Genomic DNA, 19,771 nt, shown 5'->3' on the forward strand with positions numbered 1-19,771 from the left:
TCTCAACAGTAGGTTACCAATTTTATTAATCTGTTCAAAGAATCAACTTTTGACTTTGTCAATTCCATTATTCACTAATTCCCTTTATAACATCCTAAGATAGATATTTAAATCACTGATGTTGAGACCTTTTTTTCTAATGCAGGTATGTAAAGCTATACATTTTCCTCTGAGCATAGCTTTAGCTGCATGCCACAAGTTTTATATGAGAAATTTTTATTATTCAATTCAAAATATTTTAATTGTAATTTTTTAGGCCTGTGGATTGTGTATAAGTATACTGTTTCATTTCCAAACTTTTGGGAGCTTTTCAACTTTGTTATTTATTTTTAGCTTAATTACATAGTGGTCAGTGACCACACTCTGAATGAATTTCAGTCCTTTGAAATTTTCTGAGACTTGTATTAGAATGCAGCATATGGTCTACTTTTGGGAACTAACTGTGTGCAATTGAAAAGTATGTTGGGACCAGTAATTGTTGGGACCAGTGTTCTATATATGCCAATTTGATCAGATTTGTGAAGTGTCTTATCTAGGTTTCTAAATTAATGTATCTTGTTGATTTCTTTTTATCTAGGTTGTATTTTCAACTAAATTAGGTCAGACTGTTCTATCAGTTACTGACAGAGGTGTGCTGACAATCATCCTCTATAGCTCTGAATTTTTATTTGTTCTTTTAGTTCTGTCAATATTGCTTAGTATATCTTTAACTGCTATTAGGTGACTACACATTAAGAATTGTTATATCTCCCGGGAACTTGACCCTTTGAGTTTTATGAAGAGTTTCTCTTTATTGCTAATGATACTTCTTGGCATATATTCTGGTGGTTTTTGTTTCATGGTATGTCTTTTTCATTATTTTACTTTCAACCATTCTTCCTTCTTCTGTTTTATAATATCTGTTGTAAGCAGCATATAGATTATTTTGGTAATTCTACAATGTATTTTAAGCATCGTGAGACATTAATTTTATTACTGTTTTAAACAGTCACTATTCATTTGGATTTACTGTTTATGAATGTATTTACCATCTCCATTGTGTTTTTATTCATTCCTATGTATCCATTTTTCCAAATGGGATTATCTTCCCCCTACCTAGAGGACAACCTTTACATTTTACATCAGTATGTTGTAGTGGTGATGAATTCACTTAGTACTTGTTTCTCTGATGTGTCTTTTTGTAACAATATTTAAAGAACGCTTTTGCTGGGAATCAAATTCAAGGCTGCCAGCCATTTTCTTTCAGCACTACGAAGAAATTCCATTGTTTCACAATTTCTATCTCCTTTGAGAAGTCAACTGTCAGTCATATTACTGCCCCTTTAAAAGTAACACATCTTTTCCCTTTGCTTGTTTTTCAGGTTTTCTTTTTGTCTTTGCTTTTAGTAGTTTTATCATGAAATGACTCAGTATGATGGTCGTTGCATCCATCCTGCTTCTTGAATGTGTGCTTTGATATCATTTATCAGATTTGATCAATTCTAGGCTATTCTTTCTTCTGGTATTGCTTCTGTTTCATTCTTTCCCTTTTCCTGTGACCACTACATGTTAAATCTTTTTACTCTGCTTCGTTTATCTCTTTTGCTCTTTTCTGTGGTTTCTGTTCTTTTTTCTCTAGATGTTTCTGTCCAGTTCTTTTCTACTCATCTGTAAGCCAATCCACTACTCCTCTTTTCAGTACTATCTAATCCTCTTTCCTCAGGTGTCCCAGCTTAACATCTAGGGCATTTACGAGGGCCTTCTGGGTAACACTGAACACTAGGCTACCACTCATACACTGGGTGGCATCTGTGGGTGGAGGAAAACTATAGAGCCACCTTAGAGCTTTTCTTGTCCCTGGAATCTTGACAATCTTGAGGTCCTCTCACTTCAGCCCAAGCTCTCCAGTCCTTTTGAACAGGCTTATTTCTCCTCTTTAATCCAGTGTTTGAGGATTTTATTGGCAGGAGAAACAATGGATCTGATACAAAGTAGTGCCCTCTGGCGACAGCAGGAATGGGGCAGATGCAGGGAACAGAGGAGACCAAGGCTGCTGTACTTCATGGGAGTATTTTGGCCCACTCACATGCAACAAACACGGATTTCACTCTCGCTGCCCCTGTCCCCTGAAGCCCACCCAGTGCTCCACTAGCAGTCAGTGGGGATGGCCACTGACAGGACAACAAGGGGGATGTCAGGAGAGCCTAGCAGGTGCAAGGAGTTCACAAAGCCAGAACCTTCTCAGAGTTCATATCTCATCCCAAAGGACCTTCCTGAGAGCAGCCCTGGGTCCCTGACTCCCTGTCCCTAGTCCCTTCCTTACACATTATCTTCACTGCAATCTGAAAGTATCTAATTTAGTGGCTTACTTCTTGTCACGCCACAAACCCTACAGCTGCTACATGAACGCAGGGACCTTGACCTTTTTGTTCCCGCAACATGTACCCAGGCACTTAACACAGTGTCTGACACACACAGGGCATTCCATACTCGTGTTGTAACTGTAAAGAAATAAGTAAATGAATGATTAGACACAATAGAAAAGGCCAGGAACAGAAGGAAGTTGCTCAGCTAACATCATCCACCAGGTGGCAGTGACAGCTCCCTTATAAAAAAGAATCTCTTTTCCACACCCTTCAAAAAACGACTCAATTTTTATTTTTACCAAGAGTTAGTAGCCTGAATTCATTTGGGATTTTTGAAAATAACACTTGGAGAAAATGCATTTCCAGTCCCTTTGCCCTTGTGGGGTGAGTGGCCCTGGCAGCAGGTGTGGGACGGTGGGGGGCGGGGGGGTGCGCTGCGTAGAAAGACCAAGAACAGTTGTATAAGATGTCATCTCAGCCCACAAAAGAGATGATTTGCTCCTCCCTCCCTCACCCCTTCATCAAACAGCTGCAGGAACTGAGAGAAAAACCAACGGATGCATATTCCTAGTCATGAATTTCATTTGGCCAGCTGTAGGCATGGGACATATGGTCCCCCAAGGAGACAGCCGCAGATGACTGTCAGAAAAGGGCCTTCCCACCTCATCTGTGCCTGAAGTGCTGTTCCTTCACTCTCCCCTGGCTCTGACAAGTCCTTCCTGCCGCTTCTACAATGTTCCCGGGAATATAAAGTGTGGGGATCTGGAACCAACCCTGCTGCTAAGCCAGCCCCAGCTTTCAAAAAGCTAACCCCAGGGCTTCTTGAGAAAGAAAGGGGCCCAGGCCAATTTCATTTCAGGGGGAAAGAAGCATGAGGGAAGGTACATTTTTTTCACATGAAGAAATTATGATATATTTAAAAATGCTTGCAGTAAAGAAATAGAGCTTTAACTCCCAAAATACAACATAACAGAATTATGTGTTTCTCAAGAAATTATAGGTGTTCTTTTTAAAGACTGGATTCTTTATGCGTTACAGACGGAGGTTGTGATAATGGTGCCCAAGCTTAAATGGGTATGATGGTTCTATTCTCACACCCATCAGCGGATCTCTATGGCCATCGTTTAATCTCAAGATAATGTCAACTGACTCCATTTTACAGACCCTTTGTGAATGAGAGAATTTAGGGCCCCAGGGGAATGAATGGATGGGAGGACCCTGCCCTGTGGGGAAGGTAGAGGAATTTCTCTAGACTTGGTCACAGGAAAATTGAGCATTCCCTCCCTCTATTGCTGCCTCTCCACCACCAAAACACACATTCTCACATGTACACACGCGTGCACACATGCGTCGTCCCCTGGTTATTAAGCCCATCTCTAAGATTAATTACATTGTCTGTGTCAGCCATCTATCTCATCGTCCATTGTCTGTGTCAGCCATCTATCTCATCGTCCTTCCATACAACCCCTCCAAATTAAAATAATGCTTAATCAGAATTAGCGCCTGCTCAAGGCATCTAAGTGCCACTTGCTCTTGTTAAAGATGGATCTCTCGTGCTCTTTCAAACAAGCAACAAATTTCAATGAGATGTCCAAAGACAGGGAGGGGAATGTGGTAAAAATTTCCCCTTCTAATCAATCGATATCCTCCTTTTGAAGCGTCTGTGTGTCTAGGTAGGATTGGAACTGCCTTGTTTCCTCCTGTGGTTCCACGGAGGTTTTGCTTTTGCCCCAGTGTTCCAAGGGAGTAGGATTAGTATGGCCTGGTAAATTGTGTTTCCTCCAATAACAGCACAGCATGTGGGATTTTGCCAAAACCCAGGTCATTCTCCTGTATCTGTGCCTCCAACCTGTAGCCCTAACGTGCTTACCTCTCTCTGTTCTGCCATCATCTTGGCCCATGCCATCGGCATCTACCAACATCCACCGTCCTCACTCCCAAACACGTGGCCATCACTTCTGAAGTGTTCTTCTGTTCCCACTCTTGCTCCCCATAAGCTCTTTTCCACGCCATCATGGCGATCCTAAATCAGTTCCCGTCCTCCCCCTGTGGCTGCTGAATCTTCAGCAGCTCTCCATCTACTTTAAAACCCAGAGCCTCTACTGTGGCTAACAGACCTCTGCCTTCTCTGGCCCTTTGGCCTCTCTGAGCTCATGTCATGACCTCTTCCTCTTGTCACTGTCTAGCTGCCCTGCTCTTCCTTTCCTAAATACGCCAAGCTTGGACCTGCCTCAGGACTCCTGCATGGGCTATTTTTTCTGCCCAAAGTACTTTTTTTTTTTTAAAGATTTTATTTATTTATTTGACAGAGAGAGATCACGAGTAGACATAGAGGCAGACAGAGAGAGAGAGGGAAGCAGGCTCCCCACCGAGCAGAGAGCCTGATGCGGGACTCGATCCCAGGACCCTGAGATCATGACCTGAGCTGAAGGCAGCGGTTTAACCCACTGAGCCACCCAGGCGCCCCTGCCCAAAGTACTTTTCCCTCAGATTTCACCATGGCTTTTTTTCCCTCATTCCTCGGGTCTCGACTTAAATCTCAACTGTCAGATATGTCTTTTCTAACCTCCCAATTAAAGTAGCCGCACTTCTAGTCTCACCAAATTATCCTGTTTTATTTTCCTCATAACTCTCAGAACACTTTGTTGTTTATATATGTGTTTTCTTGTTGATTATGTGATTTCTCCCTCCAAATGTGAATGCCAACAGGACAGAGACTTCGCTGGCTTTGCCCCCACAATATGCCCAGAGCCCAGAACAATACAAACACTTGGATGAATGATTGAATGAACAAGAAAACCCTTCAATGTAATTCTCTTTTGCTGATTTCTACCTTTGGTTAGCAGAGAGCAAGTTCACAATTCACATGAGTGGTTCTGTACATAATAAGAATGCATGATCTTTGTCAGAGGCTATCTCCCAGCAACTCCTTATGTTGGGAACTGGCATCATATTTTACCAGGGCTTGAAAGTCCAAAGGACTTACCCAAATTTCTCTCTCTCTCTCTCTCTCTCACACACACACACACACACACACACAGTCTCAAATCCAGGTCCTTTCCAGGATGTTCATGACAAGAGGACAGAGACTTTACCTGTCCTGTCCCCACAGTATCCTCAGGATAAATAATGTGCAGATATTTGCTGAAGAAATGAGTGGATAAATGAATGAGCAAATTCTGGGATAGAAATATCTCTCTGGGACTAAAGGCACATCCTAAATAACAAGATTCCAGTCTCTCAACCCCATCTTGCTGGTCTGCTCTGGCATTGGGAGGATACTCTTCCCCTCCTGGCCCTGGGTCCTGGGTCCCAGCAGCTTCCAGTTCCGGAGATGCACCCTCAACCCAGTCCAGTTCTGCTTTCCCAGCCACTACGCTGCCCCTGCCCTCGGTACTCCAAGGTTTAAAAATCCCAGGTTTTCATGGGGACTAAGTTCTTGCTTCTCCTTATGGTCTGAGAAGCAGCAGCATGGGGTTCCCCTGAGAGCTTGTTAGAAAGGTAGAGTCTCAGGACCCCAGATGCGCAGAATCAGACCCTGCATTGGAACAGTATCCCCAGATGAACTTGGTGTCCAGGAGCACAGCAGGGCTCCCAGCTACTTTTATCTGGCATTCCGATCTCTATTCTCCTTGTGAAATACCTGAGCCTTGGGGCCCCATTAGCTGTCAGCCTCCCCCCTTCCCTTTCTGAGGCACAGATCCTTTAGTGGCTGTTTTGAGAACAGGTCTAGGAAAGAGAACTAACGTCTGGATCCTATGAGTCACTTGTTCAGTAAACATTTATTAAACACTTATGATGTGCACCACGCATGACTGGTCCTGAGGACCCAAATATGCCTAAGACAATATTTATCTCCTATACCCAGGAAAACCAGGTAAACAAATTATATATAATGCTAATTACACATTGTAAGAAGTACTAGTCAGAAGGACTGCTTCTGATAACAAAGTGTGATGCGGGGGTGGGGTGGGAGGGGGTGTTTTAGAAAGAATGACCCAGGAAGTTCTCAGACGTGATGTCTAAGCTAAGTCCTACAGGGCAAAAGGGGAGTTGAGCTGAAGCCTGAAGTCGGGGAAACAGGGCTGAGAATTTCTCACTGAGGAAACAATCTGGGGAGGGGGATAAAGACGCTGCCCTAGGAGAGCGGCCTTGTGTCAGAGGACAGAGAGGGCCACAGTGTGGCTGGAGGGCACAGTGGGGAGGAGGGCGGGGGGAGGGGGGATGGAGGCCAGGGCAGATACTGCAGGGCCTGCGGACTTGAGAAAACGGATGGAGATTTCTCTCCAGGGCCATGGGAGGGTGTTGGAGAGTTTGGCAAGGTAAGGGTTTGGCAAAGCCACATTTATGTTCCACTCCAGCTAAGGACTGGTAAGCGGAGAGCGCATGGCACAGCGTGGGGGCGGCTGGGGTGACAGCAGGGAGGCTCTGCGGAGTCTGGGCAGGCCAGGGGCACTCCCCTGACTCGGTTCTCATCCCACTTCTGGGAGATGGGTATCACTGACTCCTCTGTACAGAGACAGTGAGTGTGGCATCTCAGGAAGAGAAGGGAAGGGACATTCCCAGGGATGCTGTGGCCTGCAGTGTCTGGATCTGGGACAACAATGGTGATGATGACAGTCTCCACAATGGCCTCATTGAAACCTTATGGCAACCTGATGATGGAGATATTATTTTCTGCCCCTTCTGACTAGTGAGACAACAATATTCAGAGGTTACCTAATGTAGCCAAATTCACTTGCTCAGGGGTGACAATGGGACATAAATCCTGGGGGCTCGCCCTAGAACTATGTCCCTAGCCCCAGAGACCCCTGATTTCAAAATCCAAGTCACCTCTTCTCTCTCTTGCCATGCCTGGGTCCACCTTTGCCTGCATTTTGCCGTTTATAAAGGCAGAGGGGAAATAACCGAGAAACTAAAAAATCAAATTTCCTCGAAGGCAGTATAATTGAACTGTCAGCTGACAACCTCCAGGCTGAATCTCTAGCTCTTACCTCTCTCTTCCTGCTTTTTTGCCTAAAGAGATTCTCTGCTCATCTGAAACTCTGCAGAGCTGAAACTGACCAGGGTTCCAGGGCACAGTCCCTGGGAGTTAGTGTTCAGATCAATAGCCCAGACACCTGACCCTCTGCTGCGGTGTATGGTCTCCCACTGTGGGAGGAATCCCATCCCCAAAGAGCAAGGGAGACAGCAAGAACAGGGCGCAGCCCAGGCAGGCACTTGGCCTGAAGCCTCCACACTTCCACCGTCACCATGGCAACTCTTACAGGCTGGATGGGGCAGAACCCAGAGAAGACATGGAGGGGAAATGACGTAGGATGGCAGCAGCAGAGGACTTCTGCCAGCCACACGCATGGTCACCCTGAAACCTGCTCCTGCCTCCAACCCAGCGCAGGGACCGGCACTTTGTGTCAGATAACAGCAACAAGAATCGTTAGGATGCTCATAGTAATAGTTAACATATGCCAAGGGCACTAACTGCTATCAGAAACAGATTAAGACATGCATAGACCCCACTTCTGAAGGTCATGGAGCTGCGCCCTCCCTATTTACTCAGAGGGGAAAGTACTATAAAATAAGCATAATGAAAGCCAAAAAAAAAAGATTCCAATTTTCTGCCATCGTGGGTGACTACTGCCATCATGGGAAAATTTCCTCATTCTGGGAAAGACAGGAGACAGTGTGGAAGGTTGTGGCCCCAGCTGCTGGCTCTGTGTATGGAGGTAGAGCTACAGATTTCTGGCACAGAACTGTATTTGATAACTGAGTCCCACTCCCCTTCTCCTGTCCTTCCCATTCCCCCTACTGTCCACCTTCACCCGCCCTCATTCCCTGGACCCTGGGACACCCCTCAGGGAGGGCTACTGATTCTGACTTAAGTAGGACACCTTAGGGGACCAAATTTGAGTCCCCCATTGTATGTCTTCCAATTTTAGAATGTCGTGTTTGGTCTTTGTTAGACTTGAATTCTTTGGGTGGCAAAGAAAAAGGAAGTTGCTGACGACTGTATTTGACTGTGGCTTTACTATTTCCCTCAGAAGGGCATTTTGCTGCAAATCTATGTTCAAACATTCTAAGTTGGTTCTTCTAGGCTCTATAGCATCACATCTGATCAGGAGCAGCAGTCTGGGCTGCAGCAATGATCAAAGCTCTGCACTCTGGAGCTCCAGAACTCTAAAAATGGCAAACACTTCTCTTTCTCTTTTTAAACACACACACACACACACACACACACACACACACACACACACACACACATATGTATGTAAATACATATATATTTATATAAAATCAGGAAATATGTATAAATATATATTCTCTGCAGAAATCTGTTTTAATGATTCTGACATCTCAGTCCAAAAGCAAAATATTCAAGTGCTGTTTAAAAATTCACCAGGAAAGTTCAGCAGTAAGAAAGTCTCTCCCTGCTCTTTTAGATTTCAGAAACTGCCTTTGCAAGATGACAGCGACTTTGTAGCATCTCAAAGAATGAGATGCGTGAGGGAAGGCTTGATTTCTATACAAAGAACGTGTTCATTTATAGCTCTATAGGAAGAAATAAAACCCTTTCTCCCGGCTGGGATTTTCCTTGAATTCCAGCCCCCCCCTGCAAAAAATGGGATGTATAGATATATTAATATGTATCTCAATCTGTCAGTCTATCTGCCTACCTACCTACTGATCCACCCACTCATTCGTCCATCCATCTCGCTAGATATCCTTTCTTGGCACCCATGTGATTCGGTTGGTCGCGCCACTCCTTGGTTCTCTCAATTTAGGAGATGACATAACTACCACACAAAAAACAAAGAAAAGCTATCATGTTATTGTTGAAGCCATCCTCGTCAGACAAAATAAAGACAAATGATTTTTCAACTTGTAAAATGGTATCCTTTCAGTATAATGTCTTGGTAAAATTTTAATGAAATTCTTCTTTGGTTGGGTGGAAATTCAAACGGGCCAAGGTAAAATAGGACCTAATATCTGTGTGCCTAGGCTTCAATCCTGGATTTGCGGGTTAAACTTTCTGAAGTTTAGCCACCTGAAAGTGACCACGCTAAAGGCACCTATCACATGAAGTAGTGGGATGTTGGAGAGAGAAACGAAACACCTCTAGTGAGCAAAATGGCTGGCACTTGGTAAACATGGTATCCATGCCAGCTGTTTTGTCATTGTTCTTCTCCCTCCCAGAACTGCTTGTGGTTCTGGGATTTGATGGTTCATAGTACTAGAGAAAATCGTCCTTTTTATTTGTTTCCTGCTTTAGACTGATTTGTCTTTCACTGGTGGTCAAAGAGAAAAGATATGCATTAAGAAGTTCCTCAAAGTTTAAAGAAATGACACTTCCACTCCCTTGCCCCTACTCCTGGAATGATTGGTACACCAAGTCTGGCCGCTGAAACACAGACACGCACATAAGCCAAGCCAGCAGGCAGACAAGATCCAGAGGTAGGCAAAGCCATCCAGTCTTGATGATGGAAGAAGAGCTTCCATCTGGCCTTTCTACCTGGTCTCCACTACCCAACTCCATGACTTTGAGTGAATCCCTCAAGCAAGAGTCAGTTCTTTGGAAGCAAGTAGCCTCATGTTAGCACTCACAATCCAAACTCCCATTCTCTCCTGCAACTTTTGTTTCATCTTCCTGTCTCTATACTTTCAAACGTGATACCTAGCACCCAGATTCGTTTTAAGAATGAAGCTTCTGTTTTAAAAGTAAATAGAAGGGTTCCCCTTTCTCCACATCCTCTCCAACACATGTTGTTTCCTGTTTTGTTAATATTAGAGAGGGCATGTATTGCCTGGAGCACTGGGTGTGGTGCAAAAACAATGAAAACTGTTATGCTGAAAAAAATAAATTAATTAAAAAAAAAAGTAAATAGAAGGGGGCACCTAGGTGGCTCAAGTCAGTTAAGCATCTGCCTTTGGCTCAGGTCATTATCCCAGGGTCCTGAGACTGAGTTGGCCTCCCAGGGAGCCTGCCTCTCCTTCTGCCACTCCCCCTCCCTCTGCTCCGGAGCACTCTCTTTCTCAAATAAAAAAGCTCTTAAAAAAAAAAAAAACAAAAAAAGCAAATACCAACTGAAAAAAAAATCTGTCCATTGCTATTCCCCTGGCAGTGAGGTTTATAGAAAAAAAAATGTGGGGTTTGATGGGTGAGGACTAAATCCAGCCTTTACCACTTACTAGCTGTGTAACCTTGCAAGTCACCCAACTTTTCCCAGAGATCTGTATTCTGTTCAGTACCTCACGCAGGTGCTAACTATGCTAATGTATGTAACTGCCTGCCCAACCAAGGTGGTCACCAATGACTGGTTTCCTCTTCCAGAACCAAACCAAACTCTCAGGAGAGCTGAGAGTCACCTGATAGATGAAGCCATTCCATAACGCCACCCCCACCGCGGGCAGGTCTTCAGAATCCCATCCTCAACCAGTGGTTAAACACACAGCAGCTGCTTCCCTTTTCCCTCAACTGTGAGAGGTGAAGGACACCTCCATGCATTCAACTAAGGAGGCTCAGGTCCGTACTGGACCCTGCCTAGAACCTTCGTGCGGTTCACAGATTTCTTTTTTTTTAAGTTTTTTTTTAGATTTTTATTTATTTATTTATTTGACAGATCACAAGTAGGCAGAGAGGCAGGCAGAGAGAGAGAGAGAGAGAGGAGGAGGAGGAGGCAGACTCCCTGCCAAGCAGAGACCCCGACGCGGGGCTCGATCCCAGGACCCTGGGATCATGACCCCAGCCGAAGGCAGAGGCTTTAACCACTGAGCCACCCAGGTGCCCCGGCTTCACAGATTTTTAATACCCCCAGTTCTCATCTTGGGTAACTCATTTCAGAACAAATTTTAAATGCCCTGTGTTGCCCTTAGTAAAGGTTTGCAGCAGGGTGGGGGATGGAAGGGTCATCCCCTTCCACTGGGTGTGTTTGGTTCTTTTCTCTCTCTTTTGGTGTTGGAGGCAGGATGAGAGAGGAGCTGAAAATAATCGCTTTAGAATGGTGACATTTGCTTAATCACATTGACATTTTTTTATGGTATCAAAGTCCCGCTTACTGAAACAGAACTCCAGTGAAGAGGATAAAGAAAGCTCAAGCTTGGCTTTTGCCATTTGTATTCACTGATTCACCACTTTCCAGGCCCCCATCTACCCACCAGCAGTGTTTCTCTGACACTTAATCACACTATACCTAATAGAACGCACTGGTGGCTGGCGCATGCACTGGATTTGAACGCCACTGTTCATTTTTAACTTCCTTCAGACAAACTGTACTTTTCCACCTCTGGTCACCACACTGAATCACAATATGATACTTGTCCCAGCCAGTCAACAATGACACCCAAACTGACTAGAAACAGACTCGAACTTAAAATATCCCAACAAGATTCAGGGATGCCAAAGCAAAATGTTCTTTAATAAGAGAGGCTGCATTGGTGCTGCTGAAGAATTCACAGTAGGGCACAAATGTTCATTTTCTGAATTCTTAGATTTATTCAAAGCCGGCAGTCCCTGTTCTCAGAGCATCAGCAGGGGTACAGGGGGACAATTTGCAAGGGAAAATTTTCCAAGGAGGGAAATGATATGTGTGATCAGAAAGATAGCATGTCATTGAAGGGCAAATTCAAACAAGTAGTTTGTCTGAAGGTGTACCTGGATTGGCCCTCATGAGAAATAAAGGCTGATCTGAGCCACGGAATGGCACAATCCAAACAGCTTTGCAAGGTGATGGTTCATTCCGTAAAGCAATGTCTCCCTTCTAGAGCTGGGAGCAGAGGGAGGGGAATTATGGAGCTGAGCTGGAAATGGTGCAGGGGTTAGAAGCAAAGCAACTATGTCGAAACCCTGTAAAGTTAAATGTGGACAATGACAACAGCCTTGGGTATGACTAGGGAGGGACAGGATCAAGAGCCCTTGCAGAACAAAAAAACAGAGAGAGATTCTCTGACTTCCTGACACCAGTAAACATACCAAAATGTAGAGCAATGTATCCCAAGTATGTCTCAGGGGACCCACATTATCTGCAATCAGAGACTATGGGCAAAGTAATTTGGTGGTGGTAGGGGAAACACTTCAAACAAAGAAAAACAGATTTCTTCACTGTACAACCTTTAAAAGCCTTAACGAGCTAGTTGCATATTTTGATTTTCTATGAAACAGGGTACCTTATTTTCTAAGCTTACTTAATGACAGAACTTTAATTTTTTTTCTCTGTTTCTTATAGAGGACCACCTTAGTTCTCTGAAGATCACAATCTGTGAAATATTAAGAGTTTCTTGTTTCTCATTCCATCATTACATACTTCAAAAAAAAAAAAAAAGAATTACCCTTTAAATGTTTTTAATTCATTAACATCTTCACAGTTCTTAAATTTTAAAATCAGGAGTTTACTTTCCCCCACGACTTCTGACCACACATTAAGGGAATATTTATCAAACTTAAAAAAAAAACTCCTAAAAAATTATTTTCCTTTTGAACTGAATGTTAATACAAAGCCATTACCAAAAGAGGTTATGAAATAACTCGATTGTTATGAATGGCTAAGAGTGGGGTGGAGAACTTTCCTTTTTAGGCAAGTTTGGGTGAACTACCAGGGAATAAGGAAACACAGCCTAGATGGCCTCTCACACCCTTTTCAGATTCACTGTTCTGTGATTTAAAATACCAAAGTAGTGTATCTACATATTATTTCAAGATTCAGTTGTTGCATCATTTACAGCTGATAAGCACTTGCTTAAAATAAATACTTCTAAAATAAAGAAACACAATCTACTCGTGTGTGTGTGTGTGTGTGTGTGTGTGTGTGTGTGTGTTTTCTCCTCAAATGCTTAAACGAACCCAGAATGCCAAGAGATGTTATAGAAGGTAGCAACCAAATGGCACCCACATGTCCAATGTCCCCGGGGCTTCCTTAGGGTCCCTCCACTGAATTCATGGGCTGCTGGTTCAGCCCTCAGGTACTCCCTACAGTTTACAGAGCTATATTAAGGAAAAAACAATTTAGAAGCAAAAGACCATTGGTTCTCCATTGGTCTCAGGAGAACTGCTTCTTCCAGGCTTAAGAATACTATACTCAAGGTATGAAAGAACAGAAATCAAATCTGACAAAACAGAATATCCTCCATGTCATACTTTATGTCATAATAAATCATTAAGTTAAAGTTTGAAAATGCAGTTTAAAATGTAAATAATAATACATCACAGACCCGGTAGTCCACATAATAAATGGACCAAATCAAAGAAAACACTTTCAATTCTTGGGCTATAGAGATTATTATCCCAGAGGCCATACCCTATGTTAGCAACTGGCTCAAGTCAGTTAAGCACTGAAAGTCAATGGGTTGAAAATCAAGGCTTGCTAACCATGATCCTCTTATACGATGGCCAAAAATCAAGGGTTGAAAGTCAAGACTTGCTAACCGTGATCCTCTTATACAATGGCCCAAAATCAAGGCTCTTCATTAGCAAAGACCACAAACTAAACCTCCAGATAGTGACCTTCTCTATGAAGATGCATGTTCCCTTACTTTTGCTGGACATCTGGACTTAAGCAGGTGACTTGGCCTTTAGCTTAGATCCTGACTGAGGCCTCACACACATGTACTGAAGGCTACAAAAAAAAAAAAAAAAGAAAGAAAGAAAGAAAGAAAAGAAAAGATAAAAAAGAAAAAGAAAGAAAAAAGATTCTGCAGGGCAGTATGTGACTGAATAGTGCAGATCAAAGACAACAACCCACCAATACTTACAAACTTACGTAAGCAATGCACACTTGCCACTAGTACTTAAATGACTGGACACCTTTTCATGTCAATTCGTTCTGCCTTGGCCCAAGAGTATACACCTAGTACTTTTTAAATGATACATTCCTAATCATGGAAGCATAATCTATTTATGTTCACAATAAAGAAGTATATTAAAAGAAAGCTGAGTTAAAAGTTTTATTCATTCAACATCTCACATTACAAATATTTAAAAATTATATGCATACTGGTATAAATAGTCATTTGCAAACTATTTAATAACATTAATTTTCCACTAGCACTTCAACAAATGAACTCTTTTAAAAAAGGAACTGTGTTATATAACTTAAGAGTAGAACATACAAAAATAGGAACTTAACGTGAAAATGACTTTAATAAAAAATGAATTACCCTTATTTAAAATGCTATAATAAATACTACAACCTCCCCATACACAGTAAAAACTATATGGAAATTCAGCCAAGTAGTACAATTAACTGACATACTTAAATAACTTTTCCTTCTGATAATATGAGCAATACACTGGGAAAAAAAACATTAGGGATTAGTAAAAACTAGACACCCACTTGCTAAAAGTTTCACTTCCAAAAAATATAACAAAAATCTGATGAAAATTATAAAAACTAATTATACTTTAAATTTTAAAAATATAAAAAATAAAACAGTTGAATACAATATTGTCCCAATTCTTACAATGCTATCAATCACAGTAGCTTTAAAATAAGATAATAAAATAAAGCAAATGACCAAAACCTCTTTTATTCCATTTTTAAAAATAATCTCAAATTTACATTAGTAGAAAGATTGATTTCTGATTCTTTTCTTTAGAAACACCAGCAAGAAAGAGGATTACTCTTAACAGTAGAAAATGACATTTTTAAATGTCTGCAATTAAAAACAAAGAATTACACTGCAAAGATCTTTCAAAAGTTTGAAATAAGTATTGCACATAACTTGAAGTTAACTTGCCACAATTCATCACATTCAAGTTTTAAATCACCTTTTAACAGAAGATTCAACTCTTCAAAACAAAAGGGGTGAATTATCAAGTCTTTCCAACAGCACTCTCATAAAATGCTAAATTCATTCACTGCAAGTTTTATTTTGCATTCTGCAGAGGTCTGTGTATGGAGAAGTATATATATTATACCAAAGCGTGGGGACCAGAAGGGGAAGGGAGAGGGTTCCTTTACATAGAAAATAATCAGAAACACTTTATTTTACATTGCAAAAATAACCATGTAATTACTCTGTAACTACATTGTAAGTACATGGCTGGTGCCATGCTAGTGCGCTAGAACTACATGCTTGGTAAATTGCAGTGATACTCTAAAGTCTGTAAACTAATTACATGTTAATTATGTTTTGAGTTACATGGTAACTCCCAACTACAATCCCATGTAATCTGAAGGACATGTAATCAATAAAGTTCAGAGTAATAGATAATAATTGTTTATGCCCTGTAAATTGAAGTGTAACCAAATAATCTGTAAACACGCTTGTCACACAATCACAAGTAAATATTAGTAGAATAACAATTTCTTACATTAGTCATGCATACTAACATTACACACCTGTCCCACGGCAGGCTATTTTTTTTCTTTATATATAATTAAAAGAGCAGACATCTCTGAATCAAACACTTAACATCAATTTATTAATATTAAAAATGGCTAAACATTCACCAAGAATGTCTGCATTATGAATAATTTGAAAAACTCAGTAAGAAGCTGTAGACAATTTTGTTATTTTAAATTTCTACCCTATGCTTATGCATTTAATTTTTTTTTTCTTTTTAGGAACTACAGTGTTATCTGTCATTTTCATGCGAATTTTTTTCATTAATTTGTGACTTTACATAAACTATTTCTTAAATTATAGGTACACCAATAGCTGGTGCTGGGGAAGGATGTTTAAGCAACATGCTTTCTCTTCTCTGCAGACTCTAAAATAGCATTGCCAGTGCACAACATTCATAATTTAAAATGTATGCAGAGCACTGAAATGTATAAAAAGCAGAATATAAGAAAATAAAATTTATTAAAATTATTTATATTAAAAAATGAAGTATATGAAGATCTCTCAGTAATAAAAGTACAAAAAGCTACTCTTTGCAATATGAAAAATTGAGGTATTGCATAAAGAGATATCCCGTCAGTGAAAAGTGTGCCTAAAAATGTTCACTGTTGGAAAAACAAGATATACAAAAGTAGTGCATAACAAATATACATTATGTGCATGACAAAATAAGTTAGCTACAAAAACACTGTACCGAAATTCAGCAGGTCATGTACAAAGGGAAAAATTATTATTCAAAGCTAGTTCTCAAACAGTGTTATTTCTTGTTAACTCATCACACCTGTTTACTGAGTAGGAACAGCACAATAGCACACCCCAAGCCACCTACAAGCATTTAAAAGAATAAAAAGAGGCAAATGAACATTTCAATTAGAATTATGTAGTTCAGGAGAAAAGAAAAAAAAGTCCCTGACCAGCTACACAAGAGCACCCTCCATTCGCATGACTGCTTTCAATATTTGCAGGGAATTCTTTAAAAGCAGCTCCCTTTCTATGTTTGACCATTAGACAGCATATGCCTCCATTTTGACCTTTGGAACTTAACAGGTATATACTTCATTAAAGCCTGTATTAAAAATAAAGGACTGCTTTTCCTAACGATAATCGGTAGGGGTCATCAGCCAGGTGGTTCCACCGTAGTGCTGGGGCAAGTCTTTGGTTTTGAAGGATCCAAGATGGTACTGTTAGGTAGCACAACTAGCAAGACTGACATTAGATTTTGATTTTTGTGTTTTTAACGTTTTGCACACTGGTAATAATCCTTTTAATGGTGGGTAGGGCATTTGATAAGAGAATGTCGATTAAAATAAAAGTTACTTCCATGACCAGGGCTTCAAGAGACTATTTTAAATTTACCCCTGAAGCATACTGTTCAACACATAATAACGCCTTTCAAAGCTAGAATTTTATTTATAATAAAGCATGCATTACTTGATGAAGTTGGCACTTCAAACACTGACTATGTCCCATGCTAAGTTCTGAAACGGTAATGTTATTTTATTTTATAGGAAGAGTAAGATAAACATACGTACCTTTGCACAGATTTACACAGTTACTTAGTTCAACAGTGCAAAACACTTTGCAACTACTTAACTTTTTTTTAACTTTTTTTTTTCATTTTCTATGTTACAACTAAATTACAGGATACCCAAAGTAACTTTAAATCGAAAAGTAAGCCAATCAGCAGCCAATTTGTAATATTGGTTTTCATTTTCCAGTTTTGGCTACAATTGTACTCTAACACAAAATCAAAAATGATATCCTTGAGGTATCTCTAGATCTGTTCTGTTTTGTCTCGTTTTTTAACGTCAAAATGGAGAGCAAAGGCTGACACCTGATGAGTGTTAGTAAATTAGGATATAGAGTTCATATATAACATCAAAAATAAAATTTATACATTTGTTCTTCAGGAGAGGAAATGCTAGTTTTCCCACCAGTTGTCGTTAATTCTAGCTTTGGTAGGTTTCCTGGGGCTGTGACCAGATAAAGAAGTTTAAAAATAAGTAAGTGCACTCCCCTCAGTAGTAAATTTACTCAATTTTTACATTCTAAAGTTTTTAAAATGGTTGAAAAGAAAATAAACCTAGCTCTGCCTACTTTACTATTTTTTTTCTGATGCGGTAGTAACTCTGAGGCGTCATGAAATTCTATTCAGCCTCTAAACCCTTACAATTTGTTCTAATGCTGCTTCAATCTTGCTCATGCATTTGTGTTTGCTTTAACATGCTCTTTCCTGTTAATAATTGTTAACTTCCTCCACTGCTGTTAAATGAATAAAAAAGGGGGATGGAAAAAAGAGAGGAAAGGAAGGAAAGAAGGAAGGAAGGAAGGAAGGAAGGAAGGGAGGGAGGGAGGGGCAAAAGCACTTCTCTGGGGGAAAAACTGTCAGGACAGACTGATAGTGTTATTGGTGCATGGTTAATTTTAATAAAAGTATTCTTATATGTTATATTATTAACAATAATTTAATTAAAAACCCAAAATACTCTATTGTTTCATTTCTCTTTTAATATTTCTCTTTCTCCTCTAAGAAAATGTTACAGGAAGTTTGGATCCTCTTGGTCTCCAGCAAAACAAGAGAACAAAACTTCCATGCAACACGATGGCAATATGAAAAAGGAGTTCTTACATATTGTTTTCAGTGACACAAGAATCTACAAAACACCTATATTATAGGTCATTCTTTTCATTATACTATTGTTAAGTTACGGGCTGCTACAAAAGGACATGCCAGCATGAAGAGGTTGAGGAAGGGGTCAGAATTAACAGAAGAGTGCACTTATTCTGAGGCCTGAAAATGAGCACTGTAGTTACCCTTTAGTTCCAGCGGAATGAAATATGTCGCGGACGGTCACCGCCTTCCTTCACCAGGGGCTTGTGGAATTCCCTGCCAGCACGAGAATGAATAGCAGCCCAGCAATATTCACAGTAATACTGCAGACAGGTAACATTAGCACAGAAAAATGGAGCAAATTTTCCCCCACAACGGGCCCCCTGACATTCATCACACAGCTGATCATCCAAGACATATGGCTTAACTTCCACCTGCAATCAAAAAGAAAAGAAACAAGTTTACATTTTTTAGTGAATGGCCCAGGCAACTCTGACTATGGTGTGTACATTTCCATCTACTGTCTGAGTGAATGTATGCCAGGGTGCTGCAAAACAAGAGTCAATAATTCTTTTATTGAAATTAAGATAATCCATCTTCTACGAACCTGGCAAGGCTTTCATGCCCATCATTTTACATTTCTGTCTAATTAAACAGCCACTTTTCAAAGGACAGTGGGATTCTACCAGAAATAAAAAAGAGAAGCCAACTGTTTAGAACATTATGAGATTAAACCCACATGTGATTATTTATAGACACAAACTGTCACTTTAACTAGTGGATCTGGATTTTTGTCATACGTGGAAATATAATTTAAACAAACCAACTAAGAGCTTCCCAGTTCCACAAAACAGCACTTCAATATTCACATCAGAGGGAAGATCTCCGGCTTCTGCGTCAGAAACTTCTAAGTTGTAATAAAGCCTGGGTCAGGGTTTCTATTTACAGTGTACATATCTTGGGTTATAATCACAAACTCAAAACTCTGAGAAAACAAGATGCAGCCATAGTATTCACAATATAAAACCCTGTTCAGTTGTTTGTCAGTGAGAATGGTTGACTTTTATCTAAAAGTGAGAAGTGGATTTATAAAACTGGGTCTGTTCCAGTGTTCAGTAGGCCAACCTGTCAATGGAGTCTCTCAAGCATTAAAAATAACCTGGCTATTAATTCACCAGTGAGAAAAGAGTTGGCTATTTTTAGTCTTGGAGAGGCTCATGGTTAAATTCCCTTATACCAGGTCATCACTACCTCTGGTGCCATCCAGCTCTTGTCAAGGAATCCTGACAAAGGTTAGCCGTGAACTAAAGAAGATGAGTGACATGAAGACAGGAAGAGCAGAGGAAACTAGAGCATCAGCCTTCTGGCCCCGAGGCCATTTTCTAACATGGAAGGAGTGGCAAGAACACTGGTCAAAGATCTGATCGCAGAGGAATACAAATGAAGTCTGCATTTCCAATAACTAACCTTACACTTCTGACAC

At 40.8% G+C, this 19,771-nt stretch overlaps 1 protein-coding gene across 6 annotated transcripts in view; it reads right to left on the reverse strand.

Annotated features, from left to right (window-relative positions):
- Positions 1-14,262: 14,262 nt before the first annotated feature.
- CPEB4 (cytoplasmic polyadenylation element binding protein 4) overlaps positions 14,263-19,771 on the reverse strand; it is a 63,415-nt gene continuing 57,906 nt past the window's right edge. For all 6 annotated transcript variants that reach the window (XM_082726081.1, XM_082726080.1, XM_082726079.1 and 3 more), the window contains one exon: positions 14,263-18,722. In XM_082726081.1, coding sequence (XP_082582207.1) covers positions 18,495-18,722 — 228 coding nt within the window. In that variant the 3' untranslated portion in view covers positions 14,263-18,494. The remainder of the gene's footprint in view (positions 18,723-19,771) is intronic.

The sequence above is a fragment of the Mustela nivalis genome (assembly GCF_964662115.1).
Source record: "Mustela nivalis genome assembly, chromosome: 3".
Classification (NCBI taxonomy): Eukaryota; Metazoa; Chordata; class Mammalia; order Carnivora; family Mustelidae; genus Mustela; species Mustela nivalis.